At 51.3% G+C, this 23327-nt stretch overlaps 4 protein-coding genes across 4 annotated transcripts; 2 read left to right on the top strand and 2 right to left on the bottom strand.

The window, feature by feature from the left end:
- Nucleotides 1-33: 33 nt before the first annotated feature.
- Nucleotides 34-1115, top strand: LOC111077897 (nuclear transcription factor Y subunit B-4). Its single transcript, XM_022372361.2, has 3 exons — nt 34-179; nt 256-560; nt 639-1115. The coding sequence occupies exons 1-3, from the start codon at nt 107-109 to the stop codon at nt 726-728; spliced, it is 468 nt and encodes a 155-aa protein (XP_022228053.1). The 5' UTR covers nt 34-106; the 3' UTR covers nt 729-1115.
- LOC111077902 lies at nt 917-19242 on the bottom strand. Its single transcript, XM_041592299.1, has 9 exons — nt 18497-19242; nt 17202-17347; nt 16774-17142; nt 16458-16707; nt 15251-16396; nt 12420-12568; nt 10025-12379; nt 1918-8344; nt 917-1843 (listed from the first exon to the last, which is right to left on the bottom strand). Exons 1-9 carry the CDS (start codon nt 19224-19226, stop codon nt 1389-1391), a joined length of 12027 nt encoding a protein of 4008 aa, XP_041448233.1. The 5' UTR covers nt 19227-19242; the 3' UTR covers nt 917-1388.
- LOC111077893 (GTP-binding protein 10 homolog) lies at nt 19162-21133 on the bottom strand. Its single transcript, XM_022372357.2, has 3 exons — nt 21023-21133; nt 20443-20965; nt 19162-20387 (listed from the first exon to the last, which is right to left on the bottom strand). The coding sequence occupies exons 1-3, from the start codon at nt 21062-21064 to the stop codon at nt 19801-19803; spliced, it is 1152 nt and encodes a 383-aa protein (XP_022228049.2). The 5' UTR covers nt 21065-21133; the 3' UTR covers nt 19162-19800.
- LOC111077891 (tRNA-dihydrouridine(47) synthase [NAD(P)(+)]-like) lies at nt 21133-23327 on the top strand. Its single transcript, XM_022372355.2, has 4 exons — nt 21133-21243; nt 21304-21451; nt 21512-21812; nt 21878-23327. Exons 1-4 carry the CDS (start codon nt 21212-21214, stop codon nt 23236-23238), a joined length of 1842 nt encoding a protein of 613 aa, XP_022228047.2. The 5' UTR covers nt 21133-21211; the 3' UTR covers nt 23239-23327.

Below are 23327 nucleotides of genomic sequence, written 5' to 3'. Positions count from 1 at the left end.
ACAGATATCGTACACACGCGATGAACCAATCGATAGTTCTTGCACATCGCTAGCGCGTATAGACGAAAAACAATTTAATTCTTAATACAACAACAAAACAACGAAAATGAGCAATAGCGAGGACTCCCAGCAATATATTACGGATATAATGGTCAAGGAAGAGGACGATGCGTCCGGTGGTAAGCGGAAGTCTATTTTTGCGGGCTTTTGTCTTGTATCTTTACACAAATTTGGGTATTGTGTTTCTTACCGCAGACGAATCGGACAAAATGGATGGAATTATGCTGCGGGAACAGGACCGCTTCCTGCCCATCTGCAATATCATCAAAATCATGAAGGTGCCCGTGCCGCAGAACGGCAAAATCGCAAAAGACGCACGGGAATGCATTCAAGAGTGCGTTTCCGAATTTATTTCCTTCATCAGCAGCGAGGCCATCGAACGGAGCGTCGCCGAGAATCGCAAGACGGTCAATGGGGATGATTTAATAGCGGCCTTTGGCAGTCTTGGCTTTGACAACTATGTGGAACCGCTGCAAATATACTTGAACAAGTATCGCGAGGTTAGCGATCTGCCCATCCACCCCTTATATATTTTTCCGCACTTATTTATTGATGTCTTGTCTTCTGTTCTGTTGCAGTCGAACAAAGCGGATCGAAATCTGTTTATGGACAGCAACTTTGCCCAGAGCGAGGACGGTGCCACCACAAATGACGGCGCCAAGCCGTAGCCTAAGTAGTTTGATATATGTATGTATATATATGGGATTGATTCAATTATTCGCTCGTCCATTACGCTTTTTGATGGCAATCAGGGCAACCAATACCCCCCACTCCCAAGGAGTGCTGAGTCAAGTTTTACGTCACTTCTCCCTTTGTGTCCACGATATATATATTTATTTATATATATATCTTTATGTATTTAGAAAAACACCAAATAATTGTGTTTGTGGGGGGGAAGATCGCCTACAGGTTTACACACACATACGTTACATATACTATACGCTCAAGGGTGTTACATAGTACATACATAGTTTATATTTATGTATATATGTTTATGTGTATATGGAAATGAGAACGAATTAAATTTTGTCACAGAATAAAATGTATAATGTATATGTATTAAAAGTAATAACGAAAAACTTAAGGAACATGTTTTGTGTTGTGTTTTTAGTTTGAGTTTTTGTTTTGTGTTTTGTTTGTTTTTATGGCATTTCACTTTCCATACTGCCATTTCCGATAACGCATTTAAAATACTAAATGATAAATAATTCACTTTACGCTTTAAAAACTAGACAAATGTGTGATGTGATGTGATGTGTACGAGTTAATTATGCCCATAAAATGTTACATCTAAACACTAATTGAAACTGCTTCGTTTCGCTTTGTTTCTACAACAACGATAGGACCTGATTGTCCATGGGCTCATCCTTTACCCGCAGCACTCCTGCGCCTACACCTACACCTGTGTAGGCGGGATTTATGGCACAATCGTTAAGGAATATGTTTGTATCATTGTGATTCAAATGCAGTGTGGGCGCAGCCTCTGGCTTGAGTAGACCCGCCGCCGCAAAGCAATATGGCTCAAAGTGTTTGCAGCAAATGTGCTTGGATATGTCCCACTTGGGTATCGTTTCGATCTTCAGGTTGTAGCACCATTTGGCCCGCTGATTCCGGTTGGCGGGAAAGTTAAGCATCGGCAGCAGTGGGACGCTGTCCGTGCCACACACAATGCAGTGCACGGCCTTGTGTACGGGCAGATGGGCGGAGCAAATGTGCTTGCCGCGATACCTCTGCATGTCGGTGACTCTCAATGCCTGGCACCACTCCCTCAGTAGCTTGGGATCTGCAAGAATCAGAATTCAATCAACTGTGCGGCAAGGGGCAAGGCATTCCATCCTCGGATGCTACACAACTTACTGCTGGGAAACTTGTGCAGCTTCACATCGGCCACATCGTAGGCGCAATCGGCCATGCAGCATTTGGGACCAGCTGTGCTCGGTGGCACCAGCACTGGCTTCACATCGCCCGTGACGGCCGTGGGTCCCAAATGCCTGGTGGGAATGGCATTGCGCATGAGACGACGCACTCCAATCAGCTCCGGCTCAAAGTGGCGGCTGCAGATGAGCCGCGTGTTGCGCTGCGACTCCTTGAACTTCATGCCCGTGGCCAGCTCCCAGTTGCGAATGGAGTTGACTTTGTTGGGCAGTCGGAACAGCTTGATGCCATCGCCGCGCGGACTGCGGCAGTAGGGCAGACAGCACTGCTTCACCTTCCACGGTGGCACCTGGCCGGGCGGCCATCCAGCCGCATCCAGTCGCGAACGACGACGCTTCTTAGCGGTGCTGGGCTCCTGGTCATCTGTCTCCTCATCCTCGTCCTCTTGCAGGCCATCCTCCTCATTCCCATCGCTCTCTGCCTCCGCCTCCACCTCTGCCTCTGCCTCCGCATCGCTGTCAATGCCATGGACCTCGCCTCCTGCCTGGCCACTGGCAAACATCTGGCACTGCTCGTTCGTGTAGATATCCTCGGGCACATTGTCGCCCAGCTCCAGTGTGGGCACTGCCCAGGGTCGCAGCTTCCGCAGCCGTATGCAATGCGGCTCAAAGTGCACGCTGCACACCATGAACTTCCAGGGACGCTTCTCGTCGTAGCGGATGCGCAGATTGTGCATCCATCGCTGCTGGTGCTCCTGCGAGCGGGGGAACTTGTAGATGTGGACGCCGTGCTTCGATCTCTGGCGCTGGCAGTGCATCAGCGAGCACTTGTCGTAGCCCGAACGCACCGGATTGAAGGCCACCCTGCCCTTTGATGGCAAACGGAGTTCCGTTTTCCAGCCACCATTTACCTGTGGCCTCTGTTGCTGCTCCTCCTGATCCTCGTACAGCTGCATCTCTGGCTCCAGGTAGAGCATGGCATCCTCCTCCCCCTCCTCCTCCTCCTGCTCCTGCTCCTGCATTGGTCCACTGCCATCGTCCAGCTGCTCAGTCTTGACCTTCAGTCTGACCTCCCCCATGTCCGGCATGGTGGAATGGTGACTGTGACTGCGACTGGTGGTGACTCTCTGAGCCTCCGCCCTCCGCTCCATCTTCTCCAGCTTCTCAATCTTGATGTTTATGGCCTCAAAGTCGCTGTCGAAGAGCTCGGCGGGTGCCCGCGGGCCCAGCTTGAGGGTGGGCACACTGCCATGCAGCAGCCGCATATTGACCATGCACACGGGGTGGAAGTGGGCGCTGCAGATGCGATAGCGCCAGCGGTACTCCGGATCGAATGGCACCTGGGTGTTGTGCTGCCACTTGGTGCAGATCCACGCGGAGTGCGGGAACTTGTGCAGTGTCATATGCTCGCTGGTCAAGTGGTTCGCACATCCCTCGATCTGGCAGAATTTGCTGGACTTTCGCGGCGGCGAGGGCCGCGGCACGCACGGGTGCAACACCTTGCCAATGGATGGCTCCACGTGGATCGGTGCTGCTCCATTCGCTGCTGCTGGCGCCGCATCGTCCAACGGCAGCGGCGCAAACTCATTCTGGTGGATAGTCGCCGGGACTCGTGGCCCCAGCAGCAGCGTGGGCATCGATCCCCGCCTGAGCCGCGAGCCATTCAGGCACTGCCTGTCAAAGTGATGACTGCAGACGCGTATCCGCCATTTGTCCTCTATGTCCACCTGTATGTTGTACAGCCACTTGCGGGTCGCCTCCGTGGCGCTGGGTAGCTTGTGCAGCTTCAGATTGCCGCCCACATCCTCGAGCGAGACGCCACAGCCCGCGACACTGCACTTGTGGGCACTGTACGGATGGCGGAAACGTTTCGGCGGCGGCGCCGGCGGCACCGCATAGCTGACGGCGGGGTAATCCTTCTTCTCGTAGCTCTCCAGCCGCTCCACATGGCCCACCTCCAGCAGCACCTCCAGTGGCTCATTCGCTTGAAAGTCCGTCTCCTGCGAGTCGTCCATGGTGCTCTCATTTACCAGCAATTCCGACTCCGTTTGCGATCTATCGTCATCGTCGTGCGGTTCCATCTTAACGTAGGGCTCCATTTGTAGTCCTCCATCGGGCTGCGGTTCCGCCCTCAGCGTCTGCTCCTCCATTTTCATGCGCTGCTTCATTTGCTGCCACTCCTCCGTGGTGGGATTCTGGTGCAGCACCTGACCCGGCAGCAGCGCGGGCAGATGGAGCGTGGGCACACTCCACGGATAGCACTTCTTGCCCTCGAACAGGCAGTGCGGCTCAAAGTGTTTGCTGCATAGCTTCGTCATGTAAATCTCGTGCTCGTTCAGCCGAAGCTGCGCATTCTCCACCCACATGCGAAGTATCTGCCGCCGCCTGGGTATGCCATGCATCGATCCCCCGTCCCGCGGCTGCAAATGGCGACAGCCCTGTACGGCACACATGAAGCGTCGCAGATAGGCCAACTGGCGGGCGTGCGCGTAGTTCTTGGCCAGCAGCAGGAGATCTGCTGCGTGCTCGGGCAAGTTCTGCTCGCTGTGCTCGTACAGCATGATGTAGTGGAGGGCACAGAGCCTGAGGAGCACCGAGGAGCCGCTGTCGGGGATGCCCAAATGCTGCTGCCAGGCCTCACGTAGCGGCCCCGCGCCTGGCAGTTCGTAGACCATGCGATTGGTGTTGGCCTTGTGGCAGTCCTCGTAGCAATCCGGATAGCAGCAGTCGCTGAATCTCTTGTGCACCTTCTTCCACAGCGATCCCTTGTCCGTGCGATAAATGTCCGGATGCGAGTGTCCCAGCTGCAGTGTGGGCATGGCTCCCCGTCGCACGCCACCCTGCTCCGGCTCAAAGCAGCTCTCCTCAAAGTGCGTGTGGCAGACGCGCAGCGTACCAATGCGCTGCTCCTTGGGCACTTCCAGGCGGAAGTTGTGCAGCCACTTGTCGTAGAGCACCCGCCACTTGGGGAATTTGCTGAACTGCAGCTCCTCCTGGCTATTCTTTCGATTGCTGCGCCCACAGCCGGGCACACAGCACACGCACTCCTCCTGGCACTCGTTAAAGGTCTGTGGGTTGGGCAGCAGTTCCAGCGGTTCAGTGTGTCCGAGGTGGAGCGTTGGCACTGAGCCCGCGTGCAGCATTTTCTGTTCATTGACGCAGTGCGCCTCGAAGTGCCGCTCGCAGATGTGTTGCTCGCCCATCAGCTCGATCGGATGCATCCACAGATTGTGGGCCCATGCATCCCGCACGCGATTCTTCTTTGGCACCTTGAACAGCAGCCGCCCCTCCTTGCCGAGGTTATCGGCGGAGCAACCTCTCACCAGGCAATGCAGCGGCAGGCTCTCCGTTTTCACACTACTAGCGACGGGTACGGCATCCGCGCGTAGCTCTCCCGTGCCCGGATCGAAGCATTCGGCTGGAAAGTGCGACTGGCAGACGAGAAAGCCATGGCTGCTGGCCTGCATGGAGCGATGCTTGAGATTTGTGGCCCACTTGCGCACCATGGCAATGTCGCTGGGATACTTGTGGAAGCGCACACCCTCGCCCTTCGGCTGGAAGCAGCTCAGCACCGAACAGTAGTTGGCCCGAATGAACTCCATGGCCTGCTCCGTCTCCTGGCTGTTGGCAATGTTCCCATTGTGCCGGGCATTCGGTATGACATGGCCATCGTGGCCCAGCCGCAGTGTGGGCACGGCCCAGCTTCTCAGCTGCGTCTGGTTAATGGCATCCGCCTCAAAGTGCAGCTGGCACACAAACAGACTCTGAATGTCCACCAGTCCCGGTTTTTGCTGTGTGTTCACCAGCCACTTGAGCAGCGTCGGTTCGGCGGTGGGAAAGCGATGCAGCCGCTGGGATCTGGGTGGCATCTCCCCGCAGTTGGGTATGCAGCAGACTCGGTTCTTCGCGCGGGGACTGGAGCTGGCACTGAGGCAGGGACTGCTCAGCGAGGATGTGCCCCGCAGCACAGGAGTGACCTGCTCCGTCTTGATGTGCAGCGGAATCGAGAGACTGAGGCTGCAGTGAGGCTTCTCCTGCTTCTCCTGCTTCACGGGAGTCTCGTGATTCTCGGACTCCTGCTTCGGAGGGTTCTCCAGCAACTCCTGCTTCGGAGGATTCTCAAGCAGCTCCTGCTTGACGCTATTCTGGTAGATCTCCCCGTCGTGATTCAGCTGCAGTGTGGGTATGGCCCACGTCTGTGGCCTGTGGCCATTCAAGCAGAGCGCCTCAAAGTGCAGCAGGCAAATGCGATAGCTAAAGTGCAGGGAGCGATCGTATGAGATTCTGGTGTTGTGCAGCCACTTGGCCAGCAGCTGGGCGTCGCGTGGCAGCTTCGCCAGATGCGTGTCCTGCTTGTATTTGGAGCCACAGCCCAGCACGGAGCACTGAAACTTCAGCGAGATGGAGGCCTGATCGTAGGTATCCTGCAGTCGTTCGAGCACCTTTTCGGGCACGTCTCCCGGCAGATCCACCTCCTCGTACAGCTGCAAGAAGTGCAGGCCACAGAGGCGTCCCTGGCTGTCCACTGGCAGCCGCACATACGACAGCCAGGCCACGCGGACAGCCTCATGCTCCGGCAGGTCGTAGCACAGCTTGCGATTGGGCGGACACGAGGGCCACAGGCAGCCGGGCAGCCGGGAGCCCTCGCTGTTCCTGAAGATATTCGGACTGGTGTGGCCCAGCTTGACAGTCGGCACTGCCATCCGCACGGGGCAGCCATTCTCGATTTGTTGCGGCTCAAAGTGCTCCAGGCACAGACGAAGTTCCGTGTCGGAATTGATGGTGGGTAGCCTTAGGTTGTGCTGCCACTTTTTGAGCAGTCTTTGGTCCACGGGCAGCGGCTGGAAGTGCCCGCCGAGGCCATAACCCTCCACATTGCCACAGCTGGGCAGGCAGCAAATCTTTGGTTTAGTCTCCAGCTCCAGCTCCATCTGCATCTCCATCTCCATCGGTGTCTGCTGCTGATGCTGCTGCTGCTGATGCTGCTGCTGATGCTGCTCCTTCTTGATCGCTGCTGGAGCTGGAGCTGAACTCTCCGACAGCTTCCTCTTGCGGCAGTGTTTCAGGCTCCAAAGCCGAAAAACCGAATGCTGTGGCATTTCATCCGGAAAACTGTTGCTGTTGGCGGAGATCTCCTGGCCGTTGCAGCTGTAACGCAGTGGCGCATCGTGGCCCACATTGAGCGTGGGCACCGCATTCTGTTTGAGTTTGCGCGTGCCCAGCACCTCCGACTGAAAGTGCTCGATGCAGACGCGACCAATGCAGCCGGAGGGGTCCATTTGGAGATTGGCGCACCACTTGAGCAGCAGCTGCTGGTCCTTGGGGAAGCCAAAGGTGCTCAGCAAATACATGGCGGAGCGTTCCTTGCGGCAGTGCTTGAGGCAGCAGATGGGATCCACGTTATTCGGACGCTTCTCGCGGCGCGGCACAACTACAGCGGAGGCGACAGCGGCAGCGGCAGCAGGTCTGTCCCATGGTTTGGGCATGCGAAGGACTGCTGACGATTTGGGTGGTGTATCAGGCAGTAGAGTTTCTGCCTCCTCCTCCTCCTCATCCTCATCCTCTCTGGCATCCTTCTCTCCTGCCTCGTCGTCGTCGTCGTCGCTGGGATGCTCTGCATACGTCTCCACCAGCTCCAAAGGATCAAAATAGTTGCCAGGATCCTCATCGTCGTCTTCATCGTCATCCTCATCCCTCAGCTGCTCTGCTCCTTCGGGCGTGTCATCCTCCTCCTCCTCATCTTCCTCGCGCTCCTCCTCGTCCAGCACTTCCGTTTTGGGTATCACCAGAGGCGAGGCACTGCCCGCTGCCGCCGCCGCCGCCTCCTCTTCGGCCACGCCCGCCTTTATAGCCTCATTGTCGTAGATCAGAGCCTCCTCATGGCCCAGCTTTAGTGTGGGCACAGCGCCCGTCTTTAGCTTCAGTTTGCCACGCACCTGCGGCTCAAAGTGATCCGCACAGATCCTGCCACGGCACTGATCCAGCGACAGGCCGAGATTCGCCCGCCACTTCTCGAGCAGATCCTCGCTGCGCGGATACCGATACGTGCGCAAATCGTTGTCAATGCTACGCCGCTTGCGGCAGTGTCCCAGCGCACAGGTGGGCGTAAAGAAGCCCGGAATATTCTTGGGATTCTCGTAGATGGGCTGCTCCTGGTGGCCCAGCTGCTGTGTGGGCATGGCCCAGCCACGCAGCTGCTTGCCATCGATGCAGCGCCGGTTGAAGTGGGCGCTGCACACGCGCGTCAATTTGTCCACTTCGTCCGGCTCGAGGCGCAGATTGTGGCGCCACTTGAGGTGCTGCTGCTTGCCGTTGGGAAAGGGAAAGAGACGCGCCCCATGCTCCAGGCGACTGCGGCCGCAGGTGCGCACACAACACTTGATGTCTCCAAGAGATTTCTTGATTTTAACCTGCAAAAAGAAGGCAGAATTTACTTACAGGACTACTGGTATCTTTGGTGTCTCCAAAGACAATATAATAGTTATTTAATAGTAAGATGCGTAACGCCCATACATTTGCATTGCCAGTGCCAGTGCCAGTGCCATTGCCATACTTGTCGTACAAATCTTAAAGTAATATGTGCTTGCATGTGTGAGTGCGAGTACACACAGCACCTTAAAGTGCATTTGGGCAGTTCCATTCTAGCGTTACGTTACATTTCTCCCACAAAATGTTGGAAAAAATTAATAAAAAAAAGGTAAAAAAAAGTGAAAAGATTGTCCTTGTTAAATAGTAATTTAATAGCCCTAAATTCACAAAAAAACGAGAAGGAACGTGTGCGTCGCTTCTGGGGACGCGACTCTACTTTTATACCCGTACTCAGTCAGTATATAAATTTCTGAGCTAATAATTTATGTAATCGAGCGTACGGTTTTGAAGATATAGCTAAAATATATAAAATATAAATATATGTAAAGCAGAAGCGATTTTCGAGGTTGGAGTACGAAATTGCAAAACTCTGCGAATTGGATAGGTCTATCTGTGTACAAATATTGTGTGCGTTTATTGAAAATATGTAGTGTTCATTTTCAAAGTTATTTAATGTAAAAACCTTTCCTGTTTTTTTGCTATAAGTCCGCGGAGGCATCTGATGAACGTTACTGGCGTGACGTTACCAAATTCCGCGATAATAACAGCTTGAAAATATACCGTTAGCCGAGATTGGACAAATGTTCTGGTAATTTTTTTAGGTATTTCAATATGTAAGAGAGACTTTGAGTTGAAACTTATATCCGGAATCATCATAATATTAAAGAAAACACGACTATACAAATGCCAAAAACATTAACTTTTGGGACATATCGGGACAAAAGTATATGGAAATCGGTTTTTAATGACTTTTCATGATTTTTGGCCTGGTGGACCTTTCGGCGGAACTGTCCATATGTGCGCGTACTTGTGTAAAGCAAACGACAACTTAGACAAAGACCTAGACAAAAATGTATTCAGCAGTCCCTGCAAGCAATCAAACTGCAATAATACAACAAATAATATTGAACACATTTTAAAATACTGTCCTCTTTTCTCCCACAACAGAGCTTCCATCTTCCACAATTCTAACCCAGTGCCTCTCCTTACAAAAACCTCAACCTATTTTTTTGTTTTTTGTTTTTTATTAAGTTACTTTTAATCGTGTTGATTAGTTGAAAGATTTATTTGGCCTCCACGTCCGACACGGGTTAGCGCCCCACCTGTTTGTGTACCTGATTAATTGTTTGAACTTTTAAAATTGATGATTGGAAGTGTATGTTAATGCTCATATGTAAAACTACCGAGCTGAAGGCCTAAGTAGTATTGCTCCATGGCACACACCTAGTTAGTTCATAGTTTGCGCACTATTAATTAGCTTTGTATAAATAATTAGTATAAATTTTATATCACTAGTGGTAATCAAAGGGTAATCGATCGGGAACCGGGGATGGTTACGCCCTAGGACCTGCATGTGTTAAATTCTCCACTGAAACACATTGTCGGGGAAGCGGAACTAGTTTCCTGGTACCAGAGGGCAGCTCTAGAGCCAACCCGAAAAATTCGAGTGCAAAAAGATCCTATGGCGTTACGCATCTTATTATTATATTGCCTTATATTACCTGTGTAAAATCCGTGCCCATATCGGGCTTCACGTCCTGCTGCTGCTCCTCCTGCGACTCTGGCGGCTCCTGTTTGATGCTCACATTGTTGTATCCTCGCAGCAGTCGACGCGGACGTCCAAATAGGTTGCTCTGCAGCTCAGCCGGATTCACCTTGAACAGATCCTCAGTTTCCGCGTGGCCCAGCTCCAGGGTGGGTATCGAGCCAATGTTCAGACGCGTCTTGCCAATGCACATGTCCTCGAAGTGGGCATTGCATATCTTGTACTTCTCGCGCTCCTTAAAGCACAAATGCTCCAACCTCAGATTGTGACGCCAGCGCTGAAAGAGATCCGCATCCTTGGGGAAGCTGTTCATTTGCACCTCATCGAAGCGACGCGTCTTGCCGCACGTGGGCACAATGCACTTGAACACGGGATCCACATAGCGCTCCTCCGGCTTCGGATTGAGTATCAGCTCGATCTGGGAGTCATCGTGGCCCAGCAGCATCGTGGGTATGGCCCACTTGTACAGATGCTTCGGCCCGATGCAATCCGCATCGAAGTGCTTGTTGCATATCCGCACACCGATGCAGTCGACGGGATTCATCTTCAGATTGTTGCACCACTTCCACAGCATGTCGTCGTCGTCCGTGGGGAAGCGGAAGAGACGCACCTCGGCCTGCTCCTTGGACGATTCACAGCCCTCCACGGCGCAGTGCTCATCCGCAAAGGCCTGCGCTTCGTTCGGGAAGATGTCATCGTCGTCGTGGCCCAACTCCAGCGTGGGAATGGCCCCCGCGCTCAGTCGGCGCCCATTGAAGGAGTGCGTCTCAAAGTGACGCGAACACACACGATACTGGCTCCTCATGGCCGCCCTTGGGCGTGTCCTGATGTTGTGCATCCACTTCCTCAGCTGCGTGGGGCTGTGCGGCAGACGGAAGAGCTGAACGCCCTGGGCCCTGGTCTTCCGGCAGCTCTCCACAATGCATACCCGCTGCAGGCACAGCTTGTTGGCCTTCAGCTTGGCCGGATTCTGGTAGATCTTGTGGCCAGCGGGCGAGTTGAGGTCCAGTGTGGGCACCGCCAGCGGCACCGGGCACTTCTTGCTGAGGACATGCGGCTCAAAGTGTGCGGAACAGACTCGCCGCTGGGCACTGCCCACCTGCGGCACTTGCAGATTGTGCGCCCACTTGGCCAGCGTGGAGCGGTTGAGTTTGGGGAAGCGATACAGCTGGACATTGTGCTGGGCACGCACCTTGCGGCAGTGCGGCAGGCAGCAACGTGGCACCCACGTGGGCTTCGCCACGGGCACCTTCTGTTTGAGGTGCGTCCGTCGCTTGTACAGCATCGAGTGCTCCGGGTTCTCGTAGAGGTTCTCAATGTTGCCGGCCAGATTGAGGGTGGGTATGGCCCACGGACGCATCCGCTTGCCTATGCAGTGGGCCTCAAAGTGCAGATTGCATATCCGCAGTCCGTTGGTGAGAGCTGCGGCCTCCGTTTGCAGATTGTGCGCCCATTTGGCCAGCACCGAGCTGTCCTCCGGCGGCCGATACAGTTTGATGTCATCCACACTGGGATTTCGTTTGCACGTCTCCACACAGCACTCGCCCTGCTCCTCGCCATTGTTCGGGGCGGTCGGCCTGGCATAGAACTCGGCCACCTGCTCCGGAGTGGGCAGCTGATAGGCCATGTCCTCGTGGCCGAGCATCAGCGTGGGCACCGCCCACTTCTCCAGCCGCTTGTTGCGCAGACAACGGTCCTCGAAGTGCACCTCGCAGATGGCATCGTTGAACAGTTTGCTGCCATCGGGCACTGTCCGCTGCAGATTCGCACACCACTTGGTCAGCAGCGCCACATTGCTGGGGAAACGATGCAGATTGGCATGGTCTCGGTCGCGATTCCGCTTGCACACCGCCACGCAGCAGGTCTCGCGTATGTTCAGCTTCTTGATCACATCCGGATTGCGGTGTATGTCCTCCAGATCCTCGTGCCCCAACTGCAGCGTGGGCACGGCAAACGGACGCATGCAGCCGCCAATGCAGTAGGGCTCAAAGTGCAGGCTGCATATCCGCATCCCTTTGTGCATCTTGTCCTCGGGTATCTTCAGATTGTGGCACCACTTGCGCATCTGCTCCGGCCGGCGCGGTATCGTGTGGAATGTGATGTTCTCGCTGTTGTGCCGCTTGCTCTCACAGCTGGGCACACAGCACACGTCCATGCAGTCGCTGGCATTCATGCCGCCCGAGGAGCCAGCCGCAGAGAGGCTCAAATACGAGGCACTCATCTCGGCATCCACATAATGCGACGCCGAACTGGCAGAGGATGAAGTGGAGGCTGCCGAATGTCGCTGATACGAGGATTTGCTGTGCATTGACTGATGATGCTGCTGCTGCTGCTGCTGCTGCTGCTGCTGCTGGAGAGTGTTGATGCTGCGACGGCTGCTGCTGCTGCTGCTGCGGTAGAAGCTGGCCATGCTGTCCAGTGGGTGATGGCGGTGGCCACAGCTCGTTCTCATAGATATTAAACGTGTCATTGTGTCCCAAATGCAATGTGGGCACGGCTCCTGCAAAAAGAAGAGTCTCAGTACGGCCTGTAGCAAAAGCAGTCATTAAATAGAATAGCTACATAGTCATAAGAACTACCCAATAGATCAGCATAACATTTGTACAGCGGCGGCCAAAATAATAGTGGTGCCAATACGACTTTTCATATATCCTCAGAAAAAGGACTTATGAGATCTTCCCCATAATAATTTTATTTTTTTTTGGAGACTACCTTAATTGCATATTGTAATAATAGAAAACAACTCAGAATAAACCATCAACATTTTCAAAACAAAAAATTAAAAGACTGAAGTACCTCGAAAACGGGTCGGTCAACATAATAGTAGTGCAACTTTTCATAGGAGACTACGGTCTAACAAAACGCTCTAAAAGTGTTCTTTATATCCAATACAACAACTGTATATTCGAAGCTAGTTTTAAGATTTATTTGGGTAGCCTTTGTTAGCTGTACCGTCTGCACAACGCTTTGGCATGAAGCTAGTTAAATTTTGGTACCTATCTACAGAAATCGTCCTCCAGGACCTTTGTAAAACGTCCCAAAGTCGATTGCGTTAGTCTCGATTGAGACTACTCCTCTCACACACAACATCATATTTTTTCTATTACATTGATATCAGGTGATCGATCTGACCATTTCAATGAATTTACTCATTTGGCAGTGAAACATTTTTTGGCCACTTTGCGGCTGTCCTTCGAATCGTTGTCCTCCTGGGACATATCCTCAGATGCTTAAGGTAGAATCATTTCGGTCGATATTTTAACACATACAATGGTCAAATACCGTAGCTGGAATATCTCGCCCAAACAATTGTTTCCGGTGCCGCAGTTTAAACGGTTTTTGAAGTATATTTTCTGGAAAATTCAGATAACCGTGATCGTCTTAGATACTAACGAGGCTACAAAAAAAAAAAACAGTTTTGGACTCGTTCGAAAATAAAATATTCCTCCACTTTTACAACGGTCAATTTGGGTATTCCCTAGCAAACTTCCAGTTTGGGACTGAATGTTTTATTGCCAGTAAAAATTGTTTCCTTAGGCTTCGTGTCATTAAATTACAATATTAAGGGCTTCTTCTAATGGTTTCAGAATTAAACATCAAAGGCTGCAGCAGGAGCAAAATGGTGGCACCTCGCCTGTCGTAGTAATTGATGTACTGATATTTTTGCCAAATTACTTCGTTGACCGCGGGTTTTGCTTTATGGTTCTTATTTAATATCATTTTTTTATAACAATAGCTAAACAACCAATTATATTTTGCACCTCGACATATTACTTTCCTTCTGAAACAAGCCCTTTAAGCACGACCGCTTTTCCGGCCTCAAATCAATAAAAACGAAACTTAACGAGAAGGAACGTGTGAGTCGTTTCTGGGGACACGACTCTACTTATACCCGTACTCAGTCAGTATATACATTTTTGAGCATGATTTTTTAGAATTTTAGAATTTAAAAAAAAATTTTACATTTTACATTTTTTTGCTACATTTGTTATGTACATCTCATCTACAATGTCTATTCTACATCTAACATGTAGTTTGTACAAGTACCATTTAGATTCTACATCTCCTCCGCTAGGGGTTGCTCGCGCACTGAACGCGGCAGAGTGTGCGAGCGAGAAGGAAAATGAGTTGCGTTGTCGTCGGCGGGAGGGGGAGGGGAAGCAACTGAAAATTAATTTCTTCATTCTGGCTATAATTATGATCCGATCTGATTCAGATTCGGCAATCTGGTAGACATGGGCATTCTCTACGATACTGCGTTTTTAGTTTTATCGTATCTTTAAAAATATGCCTGCTACAGATTTTCGTCTTTTGTGGGGGCGGAAGGGGGCGGGGCGAAATTTTGAAATACACTTGTAGCAGTGTGATATCACATGAGTCTGGAAACCAAATTTGGTTTCTCTAGCTCTTATAGTCTCTGAGATCCAGGCGCTCATCAAGACGGACGGACGGACAGACGGACGGACAGACGGACATGGCTATATAGGCTCGGCTATTGATGCTGATCAAGAATATATATACTTTATGGGGTCGGAAACGTTTCCTTCTCTGCGTTGCACACATCCACTTTTACCACAAATCTAATATACCCCTTAACTCTTTTTTGAGTACGGGTATAAAAAGCTTGAAACTGTTAAATAAACCATTCTAGTAGTATTGTTTAGCAACAAAAGTCTTGAAAAAAATGCAGTGGACTTCATAATTTTCGTCAGATCTACTATTATTTTGACCGCATTAATGTGGTGATATTTAGCGAAATATTTAGAAATATAACGAAATGAAAAGGTACACGCTAGTATAACTTTTTAATGAAGGACAGCAATGCTTGATAGTTGTACGAGTAAATAAGCGAATTCGATTGTTGAAGGAATAGCGGAAAAAATGTAGAAATATGTAAATCCATTAGTAGTAGCACTACTATTATTTTGACCGCAACTGTATATACATGAACGGCAAGCATAGACCGATCGTGCCAAAGTTAGCGTCGTCGCTTCATCAGAGCAACGACGCTGCTATCAGATCGGCTCTTAGCCCTAGACTTAGGCTCAGCATTAGGTACTAAGCTAAATAAACCTAAACGTAATAAAGAAAATTTGGCAGTTGCCTGGGCAGCTCCGACTAACAATAAAAACACATACATATATCACAAGTATCTGTGGGTGTATGGTTCCCCCCCACTCACCTGGCGATAGCTTCCTCAGGCCCAGCGCTTCCTTGATGAAATGTGCACTGCATATTTTATGATTCTTGCCACGATAGACGCCCGGATCGAGCCTTAAATTATAGCACCAGCGTCGCAGGAGCACCTCATCGCGTGGAAAGCGATACAGCGACATGTTAAAGTCCGAGGAGCGGCTGCGACGGCAAAAGTTCAGGCAGCAGCGCTTCTCCTCCACATACAGATTCTTGGGATTGTCATGGATCTTGCCGTACTGCGCACCCAGATGGAGCGTGGGCACGGCCCAGGGCTTCAGACGGAACTTGCCAATGCAGCGATCCTCAAAGTGGCGGCTGCAAAAGTGACGCGGCTCCTTGGCCTGCACTGGCAGGCGCGCATTCTGGCACCACTTGATCAGGCTCTTGATGTCCTTGGGGAAATTGTAGAACTTCAGATTGCTCTCGCCCCGCTGGCTGGTGCAGTGCGGCATGCTGCAACGGGCCACCTCGCCGGTGGTGAAGGTGTTGGTTAGCTCGCGATTCTGGTACAGATTGGCGACATCGTCGTGGCCCAAATTGAAGGTGGGCACCGCCCAATAGCACAGCGAATACCGATTGATGCAACGCTTCGGGAAGTGCATGCTGCAGATGCGAAATGTCGCATAGCTGGCCGCCGGTATGTGGAACATCTTGAGGTTGTGCAGCCACTGATTCAGATACTTGTCGTCCTTGGGGAATGTAAAGAACTGCAGCGTGGGACTGGTGCTCTTACGCACGCCGCACAGCGGCACACAGCACAAAGCATCCTCCGAGTCGTCTAGCGTTGAGGAGTGCGCCTGTGGTCCGGCCAGTGCACCGCCATGAATGGAGCTGTCGCTGCCATAGGCATTGTTGTAGCTGCTGTTGTCCTGATGGCTGTACGAGGACTCGCTGGTGGAGTTGCTGTAGCTGCGCTCGAGCTTCACGCTCACCTCGCTCTTTAGCGAGACAGAGGTGGCGGCCGCGGCGGCGGAGGAGGAGGAGGAGGAGGCCGCAGCAAACATGGCAGCTGCTCCATCGGCATTCGCCTGCCGCTGCTGCAGCAGAGAGCTCAAAGCCGCGGTGGCTGGCAGCACCGAAGCATTGCAGTTCGTTGGTGCCTTAAGAATAGGTGCTGTGGGCAATGTGGGCACTGTGGGGGAGTAACAGATATTATTATTAAATTAAGGCTTTAATCATGCTGTTGAACTTGCTCTCCATGGTGGCCATATGGCAGTCCTGCAGCTTGTAGTTCCCCTGCAGCTGCTGCTGCTGCTGTTGCTGCTGCTGTTGATTGGTGTAGTATTTGCCGCAAAAGTATGGAGCCGCCAGTCGATGTTCATGCAATTCGACGGCCGTTTGATACCACAAGCGACAGATGGGACAGTCGTAACGCTGCTGGAACTTGTGCTGCGGCAAGTGGACGTACAGCTGCTCACGTGTGGCAAAGGTACCCGAGCACATCTGCAGGGCAATGGCCATTAAATATCACACCTCTAGAGGGGCGGGGGGGGGGCTTTGTCTACTCACATTACAAACGAAACTGTCATACTCGTGCTGCATGTACTCATGCGTTTCGCACTCGGCTATCGTATCGAAATGCTTGCCGCAGTATTTGTGGCAAAAGTACTTGTCCGCACGATGCAGATGCTTGTGCCGCTGCAGCTCCTCGCTGGTCATGAAGGACATGGGGCAAATGTTGCACTTGAAATCGTACTCCTGTATGCCACAACTGCTCTCGGCCACATGCCTTAGGTAGGATTGCTTCTTGAAGAACACCTCCTTGCAGCGCTGACAAATGGGCAGACTCTCCGCTGAACGATCTGTCGTTGGCAGCTGTGGCTGTTGCTGCGGCTGCTGTTGGACTTTGCGGCGTGCAAAGCTGCTGCCGCTGGATGTCTGAAAAATGTGGAAGTTTGTTCGTATAAATTCGTATTTTATCTAGAACATAAACTTACCTTTCCATAGGTCTCATCCTTGATGGTTAGCTCCACTTTGGGGCTCAGCATATCGCCGCTGAATTCATTGAATTTATTAAAATCAGCAAAGGGCGTATTGTCATCAATGTAGTTGGACTTGTAGGCATGTTCATCCATGGGTTCCGCTAACAAGAGATAAAATATGCATTTAATTATTATATTTATTTATTTATTATCCATAGAAATTTGAATTAGATTAGAAATTTGAAGTACAAATAATCTTTATTTATTTTTGCGCACAAGAAAAATAAATTTTTCTGTACCTTTTGTTTTCGGTTTCTATGGTAGCCACACAAAAAAAAAAAAAAAGAACTGAAACTACTCGCAGAAATTTAACGAATGGAATCCATTAGTTTAAATGGAAATCTCTCTGCGCTTACAATGATTTTCCATGCTAAAATTCGAGCAATTTTTCTGCTAAATAAATCGCAGATGATATCGAATTATCTTTCATGCTATTCGCATTTGAATTTACATACGACTTTGGATGCAACCCTAATGACAAACATTTTCTCTGTTTGTCCATCAATTATGGCCTGGTGATGGCCCCGCCCAAATGGTTATTGATAGATAGAAGGCATCGGATGTCGGTTTGGGTTCGGTAGAGAGGCGATGGAGAGGCGTTAACAATATTATAGGTTAGTCTTACATAAGAAACCGACTTGAAAGAGCTGCTGATGTTGCTGCTGCTGCTGCTGCTTCTGCTGGCTGCACCAAGCGACGAAACAACATCAACCTCAACCCCAACGCATTCCCAATTCCCAATTCCAATTCCATTACAGAGAGCGCAAATAATAGCTACGTGTATTCTCTGTACGGTGGATACTGCAGTGCCGGTAATATAAAGCATCTCTCTACATTTGCTAAATAGAGATACATACAGACAGGCAGACAGACACTGAGACAGAGAGACAACGTAGAACAGAACGAAGCAAAACAGAGATACAGCGGTACAGAGTAGACCCCGTCCGTAAGTAGACGAACGACTGAACCGAAACCGAACCGAAACCAAACCGAACGCAAAAACCTCAGCGAAACTCAAGCAAACGCAAAAAACGTTTTATTGATTCGGAGACGCCAAAATGGAGCTGAAATTACGGCTACTTATAGGAAAAATGGCCCCCTAAATGTACAGAATAATCTGCCTGTCCGTATGTGTGTGTGTGTGTGTATCCACATTAAAATGGATTTTGCGCTCAAGTATTCTTTGGGAATATCTTGTATTTTCACTCCCCTATAATACCATTTGGAAATGTCTTAAGTTTCATACTCACATTTTATTATCATATCTGGCGCTGGGGGTGGGGCCATCGGATTGGGGGGTGGCTGCTGATACGCGGCCTCCATGGGTTCGCTTTTGATGTACGGATATGTGCCGGACATTATATCATGCCCCATATAGGAACGCTGACTGAGATGCTGCTGCTGCTGCTGCTGCTGATGGTGCTGTTGGTACTGCAGCAGCTGGTTGTGTGCATATGCCACTGTGTTTGCCTCAAGGTTATAGGCTGCTGCGGCAGCCACGGACCCGACCCCACCCCCACCCACAGCGTTGACATTGAGCCCACCGCCAGCGGCGGCGGCGGCGGCTGCAGCAGCAGCATAATATCCATGCGTGCTGCCTACCCCATACGCATTCATGTTGTTGCTGCTGACACTGCCACTGCCACTGTTACTGCCCTTGCAAGGTGTAGAGGTGGCGGCAAATGCGGAGGTAGCCGTCGCATGGTGGTGGGGTGGCACTGGCGGGTAGGAAGCAACATGTGAGTACCAATTGCTGTGTGGCATTTGTGCCTGTTGTTGTTGCTGCTGCTGCTGTTGCTGTTGTTGCTGTTGTTGCTGCTGGTGCTGCTTCTGGTCGAGGCATCCATAGTGGGCACTGGGCGGCGCCGAGTACATCCCAATCCCAGATTGATAGTCGTTGTTGTTGTTGTTGTTGTTGTTCGACTGGTGCAGTGGGTGGTGATGGTAGTGCGGATGGGCGTGCGGATTATGCTGTGACATTACGGACGGGTAATTAAATTCTTCTTTTTGTGGCAATGCAAATCTGTTCTCCAGCAGAGGGACAGGATAGGAATCGGGCCCCCCGTGCTTTAGGGGCGCGCGCTTATCCTCTCTTTATTGCACGCTCTGTCTTTTCTCATTGGCGTTTTTTATACACCAGTTTTTTTTTCCTTTTTTTTCTTCTTTTTCTTCCTCAATCTTCGTCTGTGTGTATGTATCGAAATGTCATTATTGTTATTGGCCGCTTGCCGTTCTTCATGTGCACTCAATTGTGTGGCACATTGCACATCTGCATCTTAGTGGCGCTATGGCACTTGCAATTTTCATTTATTTTAAGCGGGCATCGAATTTTAAGCATATTTTCCGTTTTCCGTTTTAACGCGCGACGAACGAGACGGCACCGAGACACAACAACAAACTTTGTGGTGCGCCCCCACCGTCAGTGTTGTCCGCGAACTGTTATCGATAGCAGTAGAGCTTATGTGTATATCGATTTACTGGCTGGAATATGGCTATCGGCCAGCTTTTAATAAGAAGAATCGCGGTGCATTTTGAATTTGATTTATATATATTTTTAAGTGATCTTTGGCCCCACCAGGCCCACGCGTTGCTGCAGCTGCTCTTTGATCTGCTCGCCATCGGTCACAAACTGTTTCTCCGCCAGACGCACCAGCGTACGGCGCAGCTGCGACTTGACCTGCGTTACCCTTGTCGAATTAATGGCCGATATGGGGACAATACTCTCGAATTTCAGCACCCGCTTGGGACGCACCTCCTCCGGACAGTCGGCCAAGCCGCTGGACAAATCATCAATGACGGGTCTCACTTTGGTCAGAATCTCGTGGGCGCCCTCCTTGTCCATTTTGTTGAGCAGCAGGACACAGGGCTTCTCCAGCAAGGAGGGATCGTATAGCTCCAGCTCTTTGTTGAGCGAATATATGTTGGCCAGGCAGTCACGATGCGGATGCCGGGGGCTGAGCTGAAAGCCGAATATGTCGACCATGAAGAGGAGCAGGCGAGTGCGTTCGATGTGCTTGAGGAACTTGTGGCCCATGCCAAAGTTGGCATGAGCGCCCTCGATGAGACCGGGCAGGTCGGCCAAGCTGATGGAGCGCAGGTCGCCGTACTCTATGGTGCCAATCTGCGGCCGAATGGTGGTAACTGAAAAGACATTGTCAAAAATGATTCAATGCACAAAGAACCATTCAACACTCACAGGGATAGGCGGCAATCTTTGGCTTGGCATTGGACACTGCCTTGAGCAGGGTACTCTTGCCGGCATTGGGAAATCCAACCAGACCCACGTCTGCGATGAGCTTCAGATCCAGATTCACAATACGATTCTCTCCCGGACGGCCCAGGAAATTGTTTCCCGTGCAGCCACCGATTCCACCGCCCGCCACTATGCAGGTGGCATCGTTCTCGTTCAAGTCCGCCAGCAGCTTCTGCTGCTCATCGTACACCTGCACTCCAACCGGCACCTCGATGCGCGTGTCCACGCCGCGTTTCCCAAAAATGCTCACTTTGCTGCTGTCCTCGCCGCTGGTGGCCGCCACGCGCCTCTCTTTCAGTCCCTGTGCCAATTTGCGTAATGTCAATCCCTCCTTGGCCACAAAGTAAACACAGCCGCCCTGACCGCCCACGCCGCCGTATTTCGGCAAACCATTGCCGCCGTGTCCGCCGCGAACTGCGAGTCGCAGTGTGTCCAGAAAGCTGGGACGGAAATGGGCACGAGTGGGCTGCGCATAGGGAATCAGTGAGTTATTTGGAAATCACAGCAGCGGCTTTATAATTACCGATTTGGTTGATTTTAATAGGAATTTAAACAGCTGAACCATCGTGCGGCATTATACAAGAGAGATGAGCGATAGTATCGATAGCTATTGCACGTTCAGCTGTTTGGCTGCGCGTTGGCTGGATGGCAAACAAGAAGAAGAAGCAGCCAAAACGTGAGACAAAAAGAAACAAATAGTTTTGTTGTGAAAATGGAGCCGGGCATCTGCTATATAAAATCAGAGTGAGATATGGTTTAGTATCTTAAATGCACTGAATTCTTATGATTTTGAGAAAATTTTAGATATCTGTTGACCGAGGCCAATGGCAACAGTGAGGCAGCACCGGCGAAAAGCTCCGAAAGCAACAAAAGAAAGCGCGCAGAAGGTGAAACGGAGGACTCTGGCGGGAAAAGAGATGGCAAAAAAGATCGAAAACGTGGTCAGAACAAGGCGAGTCAGCGCTCTAATCCTTAATGGAGTATCAATTCTAAGTCTTTTGCTCCCAAACAGAATCGTCCTGTGTTCAAGGAGGATCGTTATTCACATCTTTGCCACTCTCTGATTGATGGACCAGGCGGTGATGCGTGTTCTCTGGCCAATTGTCGCTATGTCCACGATCTGGACGCCTTTCTGGCAGCCAAGGGCGAGGATTTGGGCTCGGAATGTTATGTGTATGCCACCAAAGGGTATTGTGGCCGCGGTGTCACATGTCGCTATGCCAAGGCGCACACAGACGACCGGGGAAGGAATATAAAGAAGGAGGACTACGATGCAAAGGCCACTCAGACCACATTCAATGGGATAACACCAGGTGAGTGTCCATTTGAGGCTTACACAAAGAAGGATTTTACATGTACATACCGTGCATTTGCACAGACCTGCAGGTGCGTCTTCGGAAGCATGAATACAATTTGGATCGCAGCAAATTACTGATTGCTGTGGCCGAGAAGATTCGAGATGCCCGTAAGCAAAGGGAGCTGCAAGAGAAGAAGCTGGAGGTGCAGGAGAAGAATCTGGAATTGCAGAAGAAGATCAATCAGCAGGGTGACATCACAATCGACCACGAGGCAGAGGCTAAAGCTGCTGAAGCACCTGCCAAAGAGAGTGAAACGCCCATTGGAAGTGCAGTCGATGACTCCACTGTAGGCAGGGATGCGGATGCTGACCGCAAGCCAACCGTTGATTTTCGCGAGAAGCTGGTCCTCTCGCCACTAACGACCGTGGGCAACTTGCCGTTCCGCCGCATATGCAAGGAGCTCGGTGCGGATATAACCTGCGGTGAGATGGCCTGCGCTGTGCCGCTGCTCAAGGGGCTGGGACAGGAATGGGCCCTGACGAAGCGGCACGAGAGCGAGGATATCTTTGGAGTTCAGCTGTGCGGCAACAATCCCAATGTCATCACCCAGGCAGCCCAAGTCCTGCAGGAGACGGCAAAGGTCGATTACATAGATCTCAATATCGGCTGTCCCATTGATCTGATCTACCAGCAAGGAGGCGGCAGTGCCCTAATGAGGCGCACCAACATATTGGAGTTGGTCGTGCGCAGCTGTGCCTCATTGTCCGAGCAGCTGCCATTTACCGTGAAGATGCGCACGGGCATATATGCGGACAAGAGCGTGGCCCACGAGCTGGTGCCCCTTGTCGAGGAATGGGGCGCCTCGGCTGTCACCCTGCATGGCCGTTCGCGCGAGCAGCGCTACACCAAGCACGCCAACTGGGATTACATCGAGCAGTGCGCCGCCACAGCCAAGCAAATGCCAATCATCGGCAACGGGGACATTCTCAGCTACGAGGACTATGTGGAGAGGCGAGCGCTGGCCCCTCATGTCAGCTCTGTGATGATTGGACGCGGAGCCCTCATCAAGCCATGGATATTTCAGGAGATCAAGGAGCAAAAGGCCTGGTCTCCCACATCAACGCAGCGCTTTGAGATGCTGCGTCGCTACTGCAACTATGGACTCGAGCACTGGGGATCGGACACCAAGGGTGTGGAGAGCACCCGACGATTCCTACTCGAATGGCAATCATTCCTGTACCGCTACATACCGGAGGAGCTGCAGCAGGCCCCCCCACAGAAGATCAATGCCAGGCCACAGAAATATCGGGGTCGCGACGAAATGGAGACCCTCATGAGTTCCGGCAATGCCGCCGATTGGGTGAAGCTCAGTGAAATGCTGCTGGGTCGGGTGCCTGAAGGTTTCAGCTTTGTGCCCAAGCACAAGGCGAATGCCTTTTAGTTTCCGTTTCTTTGAAAAATTTGCGTGACGTTTGAAACTTTCGTTTTAATCTACTTCTAGATTATTGAATCCATAAATCATTAAAATAA

Source organism: Drosophila obscura, unplaced genomic scaffold (assembly GCF_018151105.1).
Source record: "Drosophila obscura isolate BZ-5 IFL unplaced genomic scaffold, ASM1815110v1 contig_179, whole genome shotgun sequence".
Lineage (NCBI taxonomy): Eukaryota > Metazoa > Arthropoda > Insecta > Diptera > Drosophilidae > Drosophila > Drosophila obscura.
This window is presented reverse-complemented; position numbering and strand designations above follow the sequence as displayed.